Source organism: Scyliorhinus torazame, chromosome 15 (genome assembly GCF_047496885.1).
Source record: "Scyliorhinus torazame isolate Kashiwa2021f chromosome 15, sScyTor2.1, whole genome shotgun sequence".
NCBI classification, from domain to species: domain Eukaryota; kingdom Metazoa; phylum Chordata; class Chondrichthyes; order Carcharhiniformes; family Scyliorhinidae; genus Scyliorhinus; species Scyliorhinus torazame.
This window is the reverse complement of record NC_092721.1, coordinates 176,618,087-176,637,002: the sequence shown is the minus strand read 5'-3', so window position 1 is coordinate 176,637,002 and position 18,916 is coordinate 176,618,087. Positions and strand designations below refer to the sequence as shown.

The window sequence follows — 18,916 nt, the reverse complement described above, 5'->3', positions numbered from 1 at the left end:
GGTTCAATCCCGGCTCTGGGTCACTGTCCGTGTGGAGTTTGCACATTCTCCCTGTGTTTGCGTGGGTTTCGCCCCCACAACCCAAAGATGTGCAGGGTAGGTGATTTGGCCACGCTAAATTGCTCCTTAATTGGAAAAAATGAATTGGGTACTCTACATTTATATTTTAAAAACGTTTCTGACCAAATCGGGGGCGGTGCCACATTTGCGATGCTCCGCCCCTTCCAAAGCGCGTACTCTAGGAGTACGCCGCGCGACATATCGGCGGCCTCAGGACGTTGCCTGAGGCCCACCCCCCGATGCTACGCCCCGACCAGCTGAGTTCCCGACGGCGAGGGTCTCTCGTGGTCTCATCTGCCAGGAACTCATGTGGCGGCCGCGGACTCAGTCCAGCGCCACCACAGTTGGGGGAGGGCCAATCCGCAGGCAGGGGGGACTTTGCCAGGGTCTGGGGGCACTATTAGGGGGTGGTCTGGCGCGCACGAGCCAGCCAAAGAGGGGGCACTATTTTGCAGGCTGGGTCCGCGAGTGGCCGGCGCCATGTTGCACGGCCCGGCCGCTGCAGGCCGCCACCGTGCGCATGCGCTGCCACGGACCCGGCAATTCTCCCGGCTGTATCGGCAGCCAGAGCCGGGTGCTCTATGCTGCCGGCATGCTAGCCCCCAACCAAACGGAGGATCGGTGACCGTTTTACACCATTTTGTTCTGTTGTAAAACACTGGCATGGGGACATCGCCTCAAAATCAGAGAATCCAGCCCCTTATAGTTATCTAGCTTTCTCTTAACTGTGCCTACGCAATTTACAGAGTAAAATAGTAGTAAAAGAAACAGTTCCTCCATCTGCCAGTGTCTAACAGAAACTGAAAGAAAAACAGAAAATAGTGGAAATACCCAGAAGGTCTGACTGTGTCTGTGGAGAGAAACAGTTAATATTTCAATTCTGATTAAAGGCCATTGATATGAAATGTTAACCCTGTGTCTCCACCTGCTGATTATTTGCAGTATTTTCTATTTTCATTTCAGATTTCTAGCATAGAATCATAGAATCCCTGCAGCTCAGAGGGGGGCCATTTGGCCCATCGGGTCCACACTGACCCTCTGAAAGAGCACCCTACTTAGGCCCAACCCACACTATCTCCATATCCCACCTAAGTCCAATTTAGCATGGCCAATCCACCTAACCCGCACATCTTTGGGCTGTGGAAGGAAACCAGAGCACCCGGAGGAAACCCACGCAGACACGGGGAGAACGTGCAAACTCCACACAGTATCCCGAGGTCAGAATCGAACCCGAGTCTCTGGCACTGTGAGGCAGCAGTGCTAAGCACTGTGCCTCTGTGCTGCCGCTGCATCTGCAGTATTTCAGCCAGGTTTTTACAGGCTTCCAACCCAGCGAGATAGGACAGTCCCACAAGGTGGAGACACACTGCGACGGGCCATAAAATTCAAGCCTTATTCTTATATTACTGTTTAGCAGAAGCCCACCTGGATCTCCTGGGAGAAGTACTGAGATTCTTCCTTTTCCTGACATGCATCAATGATCTATGACGTATGAGGAGAGATTGAATCGGTGAGGATTGATTTTGCTGGAGTTCAAAAGAATGAGGAGGGATCCCATAGAAACCTGTATAATTCTAACAGGGCTAAACAGGGTAGATGCAGGAAGGATGTTCCTGATGGTGGGTGTGTCCAGAATCAGGGGTCACCGTCTGCAGATATGGAATAACCCATTTAACACAGAGATGAGGAGAAATTTCTTCACTCAGAGAGTGGTGAGCCTGTGAAATTTGTTGCCACAGGAAACAGTTTAGGCCAAAACATTGTAAGAAGCAGTTAGATTTGGCATTTAGGGTGAAGGGAATGAAAGGATATGGAGGGAAAGTGGGATTAGGCTATTGAGTTGGATGATCAGCCATGATAATGAATGGTGGAGCAGGATCGAAGGGCCGAATGGCCTCCTCCTGCTCCTATTTTCCATGTTTCATCTGGATCTTGTTGGACAGCGAACAGTTTAAAAGCTTGTGATGATACAAAACTTGGAACATTGTAAACTGTGAGGGGAACAGTGCAGAACTTCAAACGTTGGTCGAGTGGCAGACAGATGGCAGATGATGTTCAATTCAGAGAAATGTGAGCTGATGCATTTCAGCAGGAAGAACATGGGGAGATAATATAAAATAAGGTGTACAGTTCTAAAGGGGTGCAGGAGCAGAGGAACCTGGGTGTATATGTTCATAGATCATGGAAGGTGGCAGGATGGAGAGAGTATTTAATAAAGCATATAGAATCATTACAGTGCAGAAGGAGGCCATTTGGGCCCATCAAGTCAGCATGAACCCTCTCAGAAAGAGCACCCTACCTCGGCCCATGCCCCTGCCCGATCCCCATAACCTAATAACCCCACCTATCCTTTTGGACAATTTAGCATAGCAGTCCACCCAACCTGCACATCTTTGGACTGGAGGAGGAAACTGGAGAAACCAAAGGAAACGCACAAAGACACGGGCAGAATGTGCAGACTCCACACAGTCACCTGAGGCTGGAATCAAACCTTTGAACCTGGCACTGTGAGGCAGCAGTGCTAACCTTTACATTTAACATTACGATTTTTAGAAAACATCAGGACGCTTTTTTTTTTATTGTCTCATGAGATGTGGGCGTTGCTGGCTGGACCAGCATTTATTGCCCGACATTAATTGCCCTTGAACTGAGTGGTTTGATAGGCCTTTTCAGAGGGCATTTAAGAGTCAACCACATTGCTGTGGGGTCTGGAGTCACAGGTAAGTCAGACCAGGTAAGGATGGCAGATTTCCTTCCCTAAAGGACATTAGTAAACCAGATGGGTTTTTATGATTAAAAAAAAAATACAGTTTCATGGTCATCATTAGACTTTTAATTCCAGATTTTTACCGAATTCAAATTTCACCATCTGCCATAGCAGGATTTGAACCTGGGTGCCCAGAGCATTATCGTGAGGTTGCTGGATTACTAATCCAGTGACAATACCACTACACCAGTGCCTCCCCATAACTGGAGGATCCTGAAGGAGGCTGAAAATCTCACTTCCAGGTTTTAAATGATGAATTAAGGGTAAAGTGAGATGAAAAAACTACCTAAATGTAGTTGTTTATTGAGAAGTGTCTACATATTGAGTCCCTGCATGAAAAGATCTCCATACAATATAGGAGCTGATAAGAAGGAGTCCATTACCTGCATCTACTGGATCAGCTTTGACTGAAAAGTGTCCACTCTGGGATGCTCAGCACTTCCAAAACTATCTGCACTGGAACACACTCTCTGTAAGAAATAGGGGCAGGACAATGGGAGGATGAACTGGGGACAGAGGTAGGATGGGGACTCTGGAGCAAAACACTGAAGCAGGGTGAACTCCACCTCCTCCTGCGCAAGGCTAAGCCTAATGCAGCTCAACGTGGTGCACAGAGCGCACCTGACCAGAACCCGAATGAGCAGGTTCTTCCCGGAGGTGGAGGACAAATGTGAATGGTGCCAGAGGGGCCTGGCCAACCACACCCACATGTTTTGGGCTTGCCCCAAGCTTGCTGGGTTCTGGACAGCCTCCTCCGAGGCAATGTCCAGGGCTGTGGGGGGTGAGGGTGAAGCCATGTCCAATAGTGGCAATCGTCAGGGTGTTGAAGCAGTCAGAATTACACGTGGGTAAGGGGCCAACTTTTGCTTCCCTAATCGCACGCTGGAGTATCCTGCTCGGCTGGCGATCGGCAGCACCACACACAGCTGCAGACTGACTCGCTAAAGGAAGGTGGGGAAACCACGAGAGATGCCCACCCCCTTTTTTTTCCACTATCGGGAAAATAAAAGAAAAGCACAGCCAAAGTTAGGGCGGGGGGGGACCAACCGGGAAGGTGGAGGAACCATAGACCAATCCAGAGGGCAACGAAATGCACATAGGGACAGTTAAATGAAGGACAAACTAAACCTCTCTGTATAATAAAGGAAATTAGCGCGGGCGAAAAAAATGTGATGTGTATATATACAACTGTTTATAAATATGGGAAATGCCAATAAAAAGATATTTTTTTAAAAAGAAATAGGGGCAGGAGTAGGACACTTGGCCCAGCTAGCTTGCTCCACAATTCGATAAGATTATCCCAGGTCCGATTCCAGGCTTGGGTCACTGTCTGCAGAGTCTGCATGTTCTCTCCATGTCTGCGTGGGTTTCCTCCGGGTGCTCCGGTTTCCTCCCACAGTCCAAAGATGTGCAGGTTAGGTGGATTGACCATGATAAATTGCCCTTAGAGTCCAAAGATAGGGTGGCGGTGTGGGCTCGGGTGGGGTGCTCTTTCCAAGGGCCGGTGCAGATTTGATGGGCCAAATGGCCTCCTTCTGCACTGTAAATTCTATGATTCTATGATTATGACTGATCAGATTGTGGCCCTGACTATGCGATCCAGTCTGTCCTCCATAATGCCTAACTCCTTTGTCAATCAAAAATCTGTCTGAATCAGCCTTGAAGATATTAAATTATCCAACCTGCGTTGATCCCTATGAAAAATTCCAAAGATCTACTGAAAAAAGACATTTTTCCTCACCTCTGTTGTAAATGGGAGACCCCTTATTTATAAATGGTGTATCCTAGTTCTACATACAATTTGTCTAGGGGTTAGTTTGTTTGTTTGGCAGAAAAATGGACAGGAGATCCTGGAGACAATCTGCAAGGTGACTAATCAGATCTAAAATCTGGAAAGTTGTGCGAATAGCTCGGAGAGCTGAGTATTTTCCCAGAAACGGCCAAACTGTGAACTGGAATATTATTGGTTGGTAATGGAATTCTGGAAAGCTACACCATCAGGATTGTCATGGCCCGAGGGAAAGAGAGTTTGTAAAAATTTGCCTTGTTGATGATAATTGTTCCAAATGACCCAGAGATGGTGGTTGTTGTCAGATAAGACTCCTGACCCACCCTGCTTTAATAAAGAGCAGCATATTGTGGAACTGTGTGGCTATATAGGGGAACACATATGCGGTGACTGATGCGGGTGCTTGTGATTGTGTAAGACGTACCTTTGTTGTGTTGACTCTTTAAAGTGGAATTTACCTTCGCCTGTTAATTTATGTTTAATTTGTGTTGGTTCTGTTGTCTGTTAAAGTTAAAGCTACAAAAATGAAATATTTTTGGTAACTTCTTCATTTGTTGGACAGTCAGTAAATCCCACAAGTCACGAAAGATGTCCTTGTTAGGTGAATTGGACATTCTGAATTCTCCCTCAGTGTACCCGAAAAGGTGCCGCAGTGTGGAGATTAGGGGATTTTCACAGTAACTTCATTGCATTGTTAATGTAACCCTACTTGTGACACTAATAAAGATTATTATTAAATATTTGTAATGTAAACTTGGGCTCCATTCATCGTAATTCCATCCTTTTAAGATTCTCCATGTTGGAATGTCTTCTGAATGGAGCCTTGAGTCAAAGTTCCCTTGACCTCCCAGCAGCTCTACAGTTTGTGCCCCCACTCCTGGTCCTGGGGTGAGAGCTTTGTCCTTTATGGGAGGTTGTGAGAATTGGGCCTCTACTCTCTGAAGTTCAGAAAAATGAGAGACGATCCCATTGAGGAAAATCAAGATTTCTGAAGGGACTTTATGGAGTAGATATTGAGAGGTTGTTTTTACTGATTGGGGAATCATGAACACAGAGTCATGGCGGCATGTGGCACAGTGGTTAGCACTGGGACTGCGGCGCTGAGGTCCCTGGTTCGAATTCCGGCCCTGGGTTACTGTCCGTGTGGAGTTTGCACATTCTCCCCATGTTTGCGTGGGTTTCACCCCCACAACCCAAAGATGTGCTGGTTAGGTGGATTGGCTATGCTAAATTGCTCCTTAATTGGAAAAGAAAAATAATTGGCTTCTCTAAATTTAAAAAAGCAACAAAAAAAAAAAGAACACAGCATCATAGTCTCTGAATAAGGGACCAATCAGTTAGGACTGAGAAGAGAAAACATTTCTTCATTCAAACGGTTGTGAATCTTCAGAATTTTCTATCCCAGTTGAATATTTAAGGCTGAGACAGACAGATTTTTAGGAAATCACGGGATATGGAGAATTAGAAATGGTGTTGAGGTAAAAGATTAGCCACAATCTTGCTGAATGGCGGAGCAGGTTAGAAGCGCCATATGGTCTGTTCCTACTTCTATTTCTTATGTTCTTGAATATGCTGAGGCTATACTCAGCATCAGATTTGTGGCACAAAGAGCTGAGATATTAGTAAGTTGTTGCTCAGGTGGCCCACTGAAATGACACTTCCTGTGCTGGATGGTAAACTGGCCCAGGCAACCACAGCAGCAGCATAAATAATGCGAGCAATTCCAGAAACCCAAACGAGGCATCATTCACTTTATCCCAGGAGGGAAGAACCTTCAAAGAGTATCAGAATTAGGTAACAGGACACACACCCCGAATATCAAATTTGGCAAGGATAAATACCAGACAAAGAAGATCCCATTACCCAATAAAACAAAAAAACACATTATGGCAAATATTCCTTTGAGGTGCATTGCACTTTATGTTGCAATGATGGTGCTGAAGAGATGTGGGAATTCTCCGTAAGGTTTGATGGTGTGTTGGGTAGAGGTTTTTAAATAAAGTGGGCAATGACCTTTTGGGTAAAGTGGGTTTGGATAATTGGCTATCTCAAGATTGGAACAGGTGTCTCTGTTACCACTCATTTGCAGCTCCTTTCCCCGAGTTTCCTCTCTCTGCTGTGAATCAGAGCTTCGGTGAACTGTACAATTAAAAAGCATGTGGCATCCATCCTAATTTTAGACACTGAGATGGGGCTGTATAGTCAACATTTGAATATCTGGCATTAGCTTGGATGCTTGGATGATTATGGTTACAACATTTTGGAGATTTACTGAGTGGGATCCATTACAATCCATGAATGCCTGTGAATTAATAGAAGCGACTGGGTGAGTGTTGTCAATAAATGCTAAGACCTGGGGAATCTTGCCATCCAGCATAAGTGATGGGCCCTCTCCCTTTGCTTCCTTGGAGTAGATAATAAAGTTATTTGTCCTTTTAAACTTCGTATCAGTGGCCTGATAGATTCAGTAGTACATTACATATTGGCTGATCTGGCAGATTTTTTAAAAAATAAAAAATTTAGAGTACCCAATTCATTTTTTCCAATTAAGGGGCAATTTAGCGTGGCCAATCCACCTAACGTGCACATCTTTGGGTTGTGGGGGCAAAACCCACGCAAACACGGGGAGAATGTGCAAACTCCACACAGACAGTGACCTAGAGCTGGGATCGAACCTGGCGTCTCGGCGCCGTGAGGCAGTTTGTGCTAACCACTGCACCACCGTGCTGACCCCTGGCAGATATTTCTGAGGCATTTCTTTTCCTTCTTGAGATCTGCGCATTTCTGGCAGAGTCACCATTTAATGCCCATCCTTGATTGCCCTTCAGAAGGTGATGGAAGGCGTCCACCTTGAATTCCTGCAGTCTGTGTGGTGAATGCGTTTCTGAGCAAAATCTAGGGTGCCATATGGTGTTGGCCTGCAAAGTTATCAGAAGGTAAGTGCAATGAACAACATCTCCCTCTCAATCCATCAATGAGCAAGGTTGGTTAGTCAATTAGTGAAGGACTGTGTTCTGCAGGCTTTGCTCAGAGATGGGCACATCAATGTTTTATGTTTAATAAATGTGTTTTTCCTGTTGTTAAAACTAATGAGTAGTCGTGTGACTCCATGTTTTAAAAAAAGTAAAAAGTCACAGTCTAAGGAGCTGTTGGATCCATTCTGGGATCTTCCCATCCAGTTGCAGCACGAACTGGGACCGTAACAAAAAATCACTACCGTTGAAAAATAAATTCACTGATATGCCTTTTTTTTTAACCCCAAGACCTCCCAAAGTACTTCCAAGCAAAATGTGTTTTTGAAGCCTAGTCACTGTTGCAATGCAGGAAGTATCACAGGAGCACATATACAGTGGTTAGCACTGCTGTCTCACAGTGCCAGTGACCCATGTTCAATTCTAACCTCCGGTAACTGTCTGTGTGGAGTTTGCACATTCTCCCCGTGTCTGCGTGGGTTTCCTCCAGGTGCTCCGGTTTCCTCCCACAGTCCAAAGATGTGCAGGTTAGGTTGATTGGCCACGCTAAATTGCCCCTTGTTGTCCAAAAAATGTTAGTTCGGGTTACGGGGATAATAATATTTATTATTGTCACAAGTAAGCTTACGTTAACAATGCAATGAAGTTACTTTGAAAATCCTCTAGCCGCCACACTCCGGCACCTGTTCGGGTACACAGGCAGAATTCAGAATGTTCAAGGGCAGCACGGTAGCATTGTGGATAGCACAATTACTTCACATCTCCAGGGTCCCAGGTTCGATTCTGGCTTGGGTCACTGTCTATGCGGAGTCTGCACATCCTCCCCGTGTGTGCGTGGGTTTCCTCCGGGTGCTCCGGTTTCCTCCCACAGTCCAAAGATGTGCAGGTTAGGTGGATTGGCCATGATAAATTGCCCTTAGTGACCAAAATTGCCCTTAGTGTTGGGTGGGGTTACTGGGTTATGGGGATAGGGTGGAGGTGTTGACCTTGGGTAGGGTGCTCTTTCCAAGAGCCGGTGCAGACTCAATGGGCCGAATGGCCTCCTTCTGCACTGTAAATCCTATGTTATAATTCACCTAACACACACTTCTTTCAGGACTTGTGGGAGGAAACCGGAGTACCTGGAGGAAACTCTCGCAGACATGGGGAGAATGTGAAGACTCCGCACAGACAGTGATCCAAGCGGGAATCAAACCTGGGACCCTGGACTGTGAAGCAACAGTGCTAACCACTGTGCTATCATGTCGCCCATAAAGGATAGGGTGGGCGCTAGTAGGGTGCTCTTTCAGAGGATCGGTGCAGACTCGATGGGCTGAATGGCTTCCTTCTGCACTGTAGGGATCCTACGGACATTTTATCTCATTGACGGTGCCTTATCCCTCCGTCTCGCTATTGCACCACCCCTCGCTCCCCTTGTCTTTAAAACCCAGTACATTATGGAATATGTCAATGTTTCTCTTCCAGTCATGGAAGGGGAGCCATCCCAGAATCGTCTGGAAGTGTGCAAGCCCTCTATCAACCCTGCAGGGACTTTGTCCAGCAGCACCTCCTTGTAGATGGCGCTAACGAGAGAAGGCGAGGGAGTGAAACTAGCCCATCTGATGTCCCGCACAAGTTCCTCTCCCATTGCAATGACAGACGGTGCAGGAGGACTTGGGGCCGAAGGGAAAGGCGCTTTGCTTAGGACGGGAGTATTTTAAAGGCGGTGAGTAAACGCTCCTGACGATTAGTTTGCAGGGGCGGCCGCTTCCGTGCTGTTACTGGCTTCATTTTTATTTATTTGTTAGTTTATCTTTTGCAGCAACGCCATGCCCTTGCTGGAAGCGGGACTCCGGGCATTGTGGGGTGCTCGCTACACCACCCTGGCCGCTCTGGGTGAGTGCCGGGCCGGCGGCGCTCTGCTCCTACAGTCCCTGTCCACCGACATCTACCAGAACCTGGCGCTGGAGGACTGGCTTCACGAGTACGTGCAGACCTGGGGCGGGCAGGCGCTCCTGCTCTGGAGGAACGGCCCCGCCGTGGTCATCGGTCGCCACCAGAACCCCTGGCGGGAATGCAACCTGAAACTCATGAGGGAGCGAGGGGTCCAGCTGAGCCGCAGGAGGAGCGGGGGAGGCACCGTGTACCACGACCTTGGCAACATCAACCTGACCTTCTTCACCTCCAGGCAGCGTTACGACAGGCGTGGCAACTTGGAGCTGCTCATCTCCGCCCTGAAGGGGATCCGACCTCACCTGGATGTCATGGCCACAGACAGGTACGACCTGCTGCTCAACAGCGCCTTCAAGATCTCAGGCACTGCCTCCAAAATTGGCAGGACCTCGGCCTACCACCACTGCACCTTGCTTTGCAACTCAGACAGGTCCACGCTCTCCTCGGTGCTCCAGTCTCCACACCAAGGTCTTCAAACCAACGCTACCCCCAGCACACCTGCCCTAGTGAAAAACCTCTGTGAAGAGGATCCCACCCTCACCTGTGATGTACTGATGGAGGCCATTGCTGCGGAGTACACAAGGCGCCACAGCCTCCGTGACCAAATTGTGCTCATCGACCCTCGAGACGACTCGTTGCTGCCAGGAATTGGCAAATTTACTCAGGAGCTTAAAAGCTGGGAGTGGACCTATGGCAGAACACCCAAGTTCACTATCAGCCACTTGTTCTCTCTGCACCATGATGTGAACGAGGAAGATGTTAAATTGAACATGAGCATCAACCATGGCAGGATTGAAAGTTGTAGTATTGAAGTGTTTTCTGACTGGCTACCATCTGCCATGTGTGACCACTTAGCCTCAGACCTCATTGGCAATAGGTTTTGCCCGACTGAAACAATGGTTTTGGCAAGCGCCCATTTAAGGGCTTGTTCCCTGGACAATGAGCTACATAACAGATGGAATGCACTTTGTGAACATGTTATGGCGATAATGTAATTTTTAGCCTTTTGTTAACTCCCATGCAAACTTGAATTTAATACTGCTGAACCTACCAACTGATAGCTTGAATCAAAAAATGTTTCTGGATTTGTTTTGTGCAATTCTTACCAAAATTGAGTTTTACAAAAAAAATGTTTTCCTACAATACATGGTGCTACTTTAGTTAAAACTGGAGAGATAGAAAAAAAGACCCAGGTAGTATGAAATAAATATTTTCTTTAGGGAAAATTGAAACACAAATAGCCTGTACGGGTGAAGAGCTTGAATCAAAATAATGTAATTGGCTATCTATTGTTGGAAATGCTTGAATTCATCAACTAGCTAAGTAGAACATAGAAATATTTTTGTATAAAATACTAACAATACAGGGTGCAAAAGATAACTTTTTGTTGTAAATAAAATCCTTGTAATATCCAAAAAATAGATTGCAGTGGTTCAAGAAGACCTTCTTGAGAACAAATGCCAGTGACACCCACATCCCATGAAGAAAGGTTTTTAAAATGAGATGGTAGCGGTCATATATTGTACTGTATAGAGCAGTATTATAAATGAAAAAAAGAAAGTGTTGAAATTATGCTGACTCGCTATATATTTCTATCATTATCTGGTTTGCTATTAAAGATTTCCAAACCTCTGTTTTTTATCTACTTTAAGTTAAATTTGGATTGTTTTGTGCCAAGGTAATGAATAAATATTGATAAATTAGATCTGAAAGCTGCTGCACTATTATTACAACTTGAATTTCCACCATGTACAAAAACATTTTACAGGAGACAAGAAAGAAAATAGGTATTGAGTAGGAGGCGGGTGAGGAAAAACAAGTGTAGCTAAGGGAGTTTAGGAAAAATACAGTTAAAAGATGCACAACAGAGGCTGGGTATTCTACTGCAGGAAACTCACCTCCTGGCTCTCAAACTTGTCCACCATCAACAGATCATGGGTGTGATGGAATACTCTCACTTGCCTTGATGAGTACTGCTCCAATCACACTCAAAGCTCAACATATAGGACAAAGCATCCCACTTGATTGGCACCCCGCACATCACGTTAATCATTCACACCCCCCACCATCAGCATTTAGTGAGTACTGTATGCAGGATGCACTGCAGCAACTCACCAGGGCATCTTTGACAGCGTGGTAGCACAGTGGGCAGCACTGCTGCCTCACAGCGCCAGGGACCCGGATTCAATTCTGGCCTTGGATGACTGTGTGGTTTGCACGTTCTCCCCGTGTCAGCGTCAGTTTCCTCTGGGTGCCCCGGTTTCCTCCCACAGTCCAAAGATTTGCAGGTTAGGTGGATTGGCAATGCTAAATTGCCCATTAGCGTCCAAAGGTTAGGTGAGGTGATGGGGTGGGGGAGTGAGCCTAGGTGGGGTGCTGTTTCAGAGGGTCAGTGCAGATTCAATGGATCGAATGGCCTCCTGCCCTGTAGGGATTCTATGGTGACAGCACCTTCCAAATCCATGACCTTCTCCACCCAGAACAGCCATGAGCTCACCCTGTGGGAACATATCACATTCTTTATTGCCGTTGGATCAAAATACCTGAACACCCTCCAAACAACACTGTGGGAATGCCTCCACCACACGAGCTACAACAGTTCAAGAAGGGGCAATCACAGCCCTGCCCATATCTTGTGAATAAGAAAAGCATGTGACAGCAATTGCTGTACAACAGGTGTGGTTTCAAATGAAACTAGCTGAAATGCATTCTGGGACAGAATAATTAAACCACGTATCCCAGAATGCTGTGGGCTGAGCAGCCTTTTCCAGAAGGTAAGGAGCACCTGCAGCACATTCCTGTTTCAAATTATTTTCCATCAAACTTCGAATTAAGTCCAATTAGCTTGGTGATCTTGTTACAATAAGGTGGTTGTCAGAAGAAATAAACATTAGAATAATACTTAAGGAAGAGAAAACAAAGTTTTAATAGGTCTGTGGATCCAAACTTCCTTGACGTGCTTTTGTGATCTTGGGTGTGACCGTGTTTGCTTTTTCTTAAGAAAGGTAAGGGCAGATGTTAAATGCAGATTATCCTGGAATTTTTATTGATCAACAAAAGGAATAGTTTAAGAATTCTCCAAGTACATGGTTTTTGACGTTGCAGTTCATACTCTTCTTTTTTTTAGGCCTTTTGTTGGCCTGGAATTCAATCTGCTAAAGCATGGTGCTCATAACAACTTATTTTGACATTCAAAGTTAATTGGGACGTATAACTTCAAAACGTTATCTTTATTTTCTTACGTGATGCAACAATACTTCACTTTTCCAAGACTTCTTACTGTGGTGTTTGACACTTTCAAGTTGACAACTTGTTAGCTATGGAGTATTCTACGTTAGATGTATGAAGAGAAACACACTGTCTGGGGAAATGGCTACTCTGTGGAATCAATTTTCTTTTAGGTTTAGATCTCCCAGTAGTAGTTCACTTGAGTTTATCCATTTGAGTGGTTAAGACATACAGATCAGGAAGTCCCTGTTTCACACTAAGTTAACTGATCTCAGTTGCAAAAGTAGCACGGGTACTACACTTGGATTCTTGTGCTCCCGGGTTAGGTAGAGGAACATTATTGGGCTTCTGCTCCGAATCGCTGTCTAGAAAATAATGCTGCAAGTGTAGCTGAGGTGGGCGATGAGTGATGATGTCATGAAGCTCAGTAATTCTCAAACCAATTCCTAGCAAGAAGGGCCCACAGCACAAAATTGTTCCGAATTTGACGTTAAATGGCAGTCTCTCTTAAATGCCTAAAAGGGAAACAGAAAGGCACGCTGATTTCATTGAGTGTGCAACTGTAGCTGACCACTTTTGAGGACATATATGAGCACTGCATAATTAATCTGCAGTTAATTATGCCATATTATAATAGGGAGTGTTTGATACTGGTATTAAAAGCAGCTAACAATCATTTTGAAAAAGGCGAATCCTTACAAGTTCTCTATACATGATTCAAGACTATTGGAACACTCTAGGACCTAGCAACAAAGGCAGATCATTTTTAACAAGATATACTTTTTCTTCAGGATTCCACATCATACTCTTTATTTTGCTTACAGATTTTAAGTTATGGATTTCAGCATGTCAGAACCAATAACGCTGAATGTAGGGGGAACGTTATACACCACTTCCCAAAAGACTTTAACTCGCTATCCAGAATCAATGCTTGGCTTAATGTTTACCGGAATAATGACCACCAGCGTGGATCAGCGAGGAAACTACTTCATAGACAGAGATGGAAAAATGTTTCGTTACATCCTGAATTTTCTTCGAACATCGCACTTGGACCTTCCAGTTAATTTCCAAGAGCTGGACCTTCTGAACAGAGAGGCTGATTTTTTCCAGATCCAACCTCTGCTGGAGGCTCTGCAGATGGTCAAGCCGCCAGTTACTGAAATTAAAAAAAATGTAATGCTTAACATCATTCATAACTCGAAGTTACATAACGTTGGGTCCTCCACTGTAAAAATTGTTAGCGTTCAGGTATTTTCCACATCCTGTGCCTTACTGAAAATCCTCAGTTCCAAATTTTACTATGTTTTCAATGGAGAAAATGTATCTGCAGGCACCAACCTGGAAGATCTGAAATTTATTTCGCTGGAATGGGTTGAAAGTAATGGAACTAGAATGGAAAGACATTATGTAATGCAGAATTGGAAAAGCCTCTATGTTTCACCAAGCCATCAGGGAATCCGAAATCTGGAAATGTTTGTTCAGCAAATCATAAAAATAGCAGTCGATGGTGGATTCCTTCTTCATTCCATTCCTTCTGTTTTATCCGATCCAGTGATTCTGCATTTCACTCAGTATTGATAATACTGCAAGCCAACTAACACGTATTTCCGATCTTTTGGGTTTAAAAAAAATAATAGCCTCTTCCTTTTTCTTATTTAGAACAGCATTTATTACCAGCTGTGCACTTAGTAATAAATCCCTGTCATGTGTAACATCATGATTGTTGATTCTTTTGGTGGTACAGTGGAATTTTGCAGTTGAGATTAAACTAATATTGCTAGATTCACTTGCTTGAGGACACTTATTTAAAAATAAATCATCCTAAATATGCACATACATTTTTGAGAGTTGCTGAACACTGACGCAGTCTAATTTCTATTGGCAGGATGTCCTTGGCTGTACATTAATCATTGAATACTTTGTGGCTGCCTTGTCTGGCAGTCACCTCTTGAATCCATCTTTTAGTCACCTGGCAACTTATTCCTTACATTCTTTGTATAGAATAGACCCTTTTATTGTCCGGTTTCATTTTGTGTGTGTGATTACTCCTCTGAAGTAGCTTGGGATGTTACCCAGTGTAAGGGTTTTGTGTCAATCCAATTTGTTAACTTCCACAATGATGAATATTCGCTGTTGATTTTCTCTCATTACAGAAAACAAGGTTTGGCAATATTTAAATAAAAATGGAGGCAAAATTGGTCCTAAATAGTAATAGTATTAGCAGTTGAGATTTGGAAAGAAATACTTACATTTGTACCACACCATATCAGAAATAAATCACAACAATTCACATTATATAAATGACTGTTTTTCCTGTGGAATGCATGCTCTTATGTAAGCATATGTGGCGGAATCTGCACACGGCAAGATTCCACAAATAGCTATTGCCAAAGAAAACTTTGGTCATAGAATCTACAGTGCGGAATGAGGCCATTCAGCCCATCGAGTCTGCACCGACCCACTTAACCCCACGCTTCCACCCCATCCCCGCAACCCAGCAACCCCACCTAACCTTTTTGGACACTAAGGGCAATTTAACATGGCCAATCCACCTAACCTGCTCATCTTTGGACTGTGGGAGGAAACCTGAGCACCCGGAGGAAACCCACGCAGACACGGGGAGAACGTGCAGACTCCGCATAGTTAGTGACCCAAGCGAGAATCGAACCTGGGACCCTAGAGCTATGAAGCAACGGTGCTAACCACTTTACCGCCCACAAATGATGAAAAATAATTAAATTTAGTTGCATCTTACTGGACAAATGTGCATAACACAGCACTTAGAAGATTTTTAAAAAAGCATGGTAATATATTGGTTATGGAGTTGATCAGTAATACTATCTCTATGTTCAAATTGCTGCTGCAATTAAGTACAAACAGTCAAGACTGGAGAAACGATCTCACTGCCTCATGCCCCAAAATCAAAGCTTACCTGCAGACAGATTTGTATATGATCTTACCCCATAAATATAACTTCAAGTGTTATGTTCTTGTCTTGGTTATCTGAGTAAATTTTCCTACCAAATAATTAAAAATATTCCATTAAAACATACTACACACATCAGTGGGTAAGTGCACCGCATGGTTTGGTACTAACCCAATAGATTCTAAGACAAGTTAGATGATCCTGCTGGGGCAGTAATGGGGAAACTACAGTTGTTGCAGTGATTATAATCTGAAGGGATTGGGATGGTGGAGTGTATTAAACCTGTACCAGCCATGGCTTGGTTGGTAGTGCTCTGATCTTGGCGCTAGAAGGATCTTGGTTCAAGTTCTGCTCCAGGATCTGAGCACAAAAACCAAGGCTGACACTACATTACCGAGGAAATGCTGCATTGACTGAGGTGCAATCTTTCAGGTTAGACATGAAACTGAAGCCTCACCTCCCAGGGAGTCAGAAAAGATCCCTTGGCACTATTTTGAAGATGAAGCGAGTTCTCTCTGGTTTCTTGCCCAATATTTATCCCTCGGTCAACATCATGAAACTGATCACTGTCACATTGCTGTTTGTGGGAACTTACTGTGAACAAATTGGTCACTGTGTTTCCAACACTATTAAAGTATGTGATTGGCTGAAAAGTGCTTTATGATAGCCTGTGGTCGTGAAAAGTGTTATGTAAATGAAATTAAAACAAAATACTGAAGATGCTGGAAATCTGAAATAAAAACAGAGAATGCTGGAGACTCGGCAGGTCTAGCAGCATCTGTGGAGGGAGTAAGTCTACTTTGAAGAATCATACGGACTCAAATCATCAACTCTGCTTCTCTCCGCAGATGCCGCCAGACCTGCTGTGTCCTTCCAGCATTTTCCATTTTTATATTACATAAATGCAAGTTTTTAAAAATTCACCTTCAATGACTCCTGCTGGAAATGTCAATTTGCTTTTCCTTCTCTTTGATCCCCACACTATTCATTCCTCCATCTCACAAATGATCACTGATACTCATAGAGTGAGCATTTCTCTCAGGTACCAGAGAGTTGCTCAAATCCATCGAGATGCTTGTCAAACTAAGCTAAGGTACTATACTGGGAGTAATAACTTTGAACCATGTTTGTGTAATTTGGATAAATATTGCTTACTTGCCAGCAGAAGTGCTGTCAGAAGCGGATTTACAATGAAACACACTGCGCCTAGGCACGGGGTGCTGACCAATGGGGAGGCCCCTAAACCAATGGGGGGGGGGCCCTTCCCGGCCATGCATTGGGCATCCAATCAGAGCCTGATTAATCTGAATTTGCTGATAGGCTCAAATTATCAGCAGGCAATGCAGAGCAAAATCAGACTCTGATTGACGAGTCTGAAAAAGCGGGAAAACACTGATCCAAACCATACAAATGGTTTACTTGAGGTGCGCACATGTGAGGAGCTTTGATCAGGGCAAGTCAACAACACTGAGGTCCAAGGCACTGATAGCCACAATGAGGTGAGGTCAACTGCAGAGGGAGCAGCAGGCGAGGTGAGCAGGAGGCTCGACCCAGAGCTGAGGGCAGGCCAGCAACAGAGAGGTGCCAAAAGCCACCACGAGGTGAGGTCAGATGCTGAGCAGGGGGAGCAGGCGAGGCAAGCAGGTTTGCGCGTCAAGCAGGTCAGATCAGCAACAGCGAGATGCCAATCCCTCCACAAGATGAGATCAGCCAAAGGCCAGCAATGACGAGGCATGACATCCTGAATTAACCCTTAGCCGTGAGGAGATGAGACAGGAGGCTGCCTTGAACACCCCAGGCGAGTGAGGTGCATTAGATTTTCAGAATGGCAAGTGTGAGCGGAGACTGAAATGAAAAAAAAGAAAATCGCTTTTTGTCACAAGTAGGCTTCAAATGAAATTACTGTGAAACGCCCCTAGTTGCCACATTCCGGCGCTTGTTCAGGGAGGCTGGTACGGGAATTGAACCCGCGCTGCTGGCCTTGTTCTACTTTACAAACCAGCTGTTTAGCCCACTGTGCTTGGGATGGGGGGAAGGGTGTGAGGAAGTGGGGGGAAAAAAGAGTGTGTAAGGAGGTTAGCCAGGGTTGCAGATTTACAGGGAGGGAGAGTGCATGAGGGTCGGGTTGCATTTTGGACAGCTGGAGAGTTTCTGATGGGGTTGGGGATCAATGGGGTGATTGTGAGGTGGGGACTGTGAGGTAGGGATTGTGAGGTCGGGTCAGGGGAGGCAGAGAGGAAGGTGAGCGCAGGGCCCCACAAACTGTAAATCTGCCTCTGGTTGCTGTCATTACCAGGAGGTTTCAGAGACAGGTTATCACTTGCAAAACAGTGGTCCTGACCTATTAATTGATAACACAGGCCTCTAGAATACCACATTCAATATAGAACATAGAACATACAGTGCAGAAGGAGGCCATTCGGCCCATCGAGCCTGCACTGACCCACTTAAGCCCTCACTTCCACCCTATCCCCATAACCCCTCCTAACCTTTTTGGTCACTAAAGGCAATTTATCATTGCCAATCCACCTAACCTGCACGTCTTTGGACTGTGGGAGGAAACCGGAGCACCCAGAGGAAACCCATGCAGACACAGGGGGTGCGATTCTCCGTGGTTGGAAGAATCGCCTGGGTCACCAAATTTTTCCGCGACGCCGGTCCGACGCCCTCCCGCGATTCTCCCAAGCGGCGAGAACGGCCCTGTCGAGTTCCGCGCGGCGCAGGCCGGAGAATCGCCCGAGACACCCAAAATGGCGATTCTCCGGCACCCCTGCTATTCTCAGGCCCGGATGGGCCGAGCGGCCAGCCCAAAATGGCGGGTTCCCCCCGGCGCCGTCCACACCTGGTCGCTGCCGTTGGGAACAGCGCGGGAACGCTGGGGGGCGGCCTGCGGGGGGGATCCTGCACCGGGGGGAGGGCCTCAAATGGGGTGTGGCCCGCGATCGGTGCCCACCGATCGTCGGGCCGTCCTCTCTGAAGGAGGACCTCCTTTCTTCCGCAGCCCTGCAAGATCCGTCTGACATCTTTTTGCGGAGCGGACTCGGAGGGGATGGCAACCACGCACGCGCGGGTGACGCCAGTTATGCGGCGCCGGCCACATCATGTATGCGGCGCCGTCTTTACGCGGCGCCAAGGCCTGGCGCGTGCAAATGATGCGGCGCCGCTTCTAGCCCATTATCGGGCCCTGAATCGGTCGGGATAGGGGCCGTTTCGGAGAACACTCGGCCTCCATTTCGGAGAAT

General features: G+C 45.9%; 2 protein-coding genes across 4 annotated transcripts; both read left to right on the top strand.

Moving 5' to 3' along the window:
- Nucleotides 1-9,169: 9,169 nt before the first annotated feature.
- On the top strand, nt 9,170-14,530 carry LOC140392018 (BTB/POZ domain-containing protein KCTD21-like). 3 transcript variants are annotated; one of them, XM_072477166.1, is made up of 2 exons: nt 9,170-9,293; nt 13,573-14,530. In XM_072477166.1, the coding sequence occupies exon 2, from the start codon at nt 13,583-13,585 to the stop codon at nt 14,324-14,326; it is 744 nt and encodes a 247-aa protein (XP_072333267.1). In that variant the 5' UTR covers nt 9,170-9,293; nt 13,573-13,582; the 3' UTR covers nt 14,327-14,530. The 3 variants fall into 3 exon arrangements, with proteins under 3 accessions (XP_072333267.1, XP_072333269.1, XP_072333270.1); XM_072477168.1 differs by lacking the exon at nt 9,170-9,293 and adding an exon at nt 12,252-12,294; XM_072477169.1 differs by lacking the exon at nt 9,170-9,293 and adding an exon at nt 12,310-12,525.
- LOC140392017 (lipoyl amidotransferase LIPT1, mitochondrial-like) lies at nt 9,194-11,223 on the top strand. Its single transcript, XM_072477165.1, has 2 exons — nt 9,194-9,293; nt 9,390-11,223. Exon 2 carries the CDS (start codon nt 9,397-9,399, stop codon nt 10,513-10,515), a length of 1,119 nt encoding a protein of 372 aa, XP_072333266.1. The 5' UTR covers nt 9,194-9,293; nt 9,390-9,396; the 3' UTR covers nt 10,516-11,223.
- Nucleotides 14,531-18,916: the final 4,386 nt, after the last annotated feature.

Bases quoted from the DNA above. Each gene is read 5' to 3' on its own strand.
- LOC140392017 (XM_072477165.1), top strand. From the start codon at position 9,397: ATGCCCTTGCTGGAAGCGGGACTCCGGGCATTGTGGGGTGCTCGCTAC.
- LOC140392018 (XM_072477166.1), top strand. From the start codon at position 13,583: ATGGATTTCAGCATGTCAGAACCAATAACGCTGAATGTAGGGGGAACG.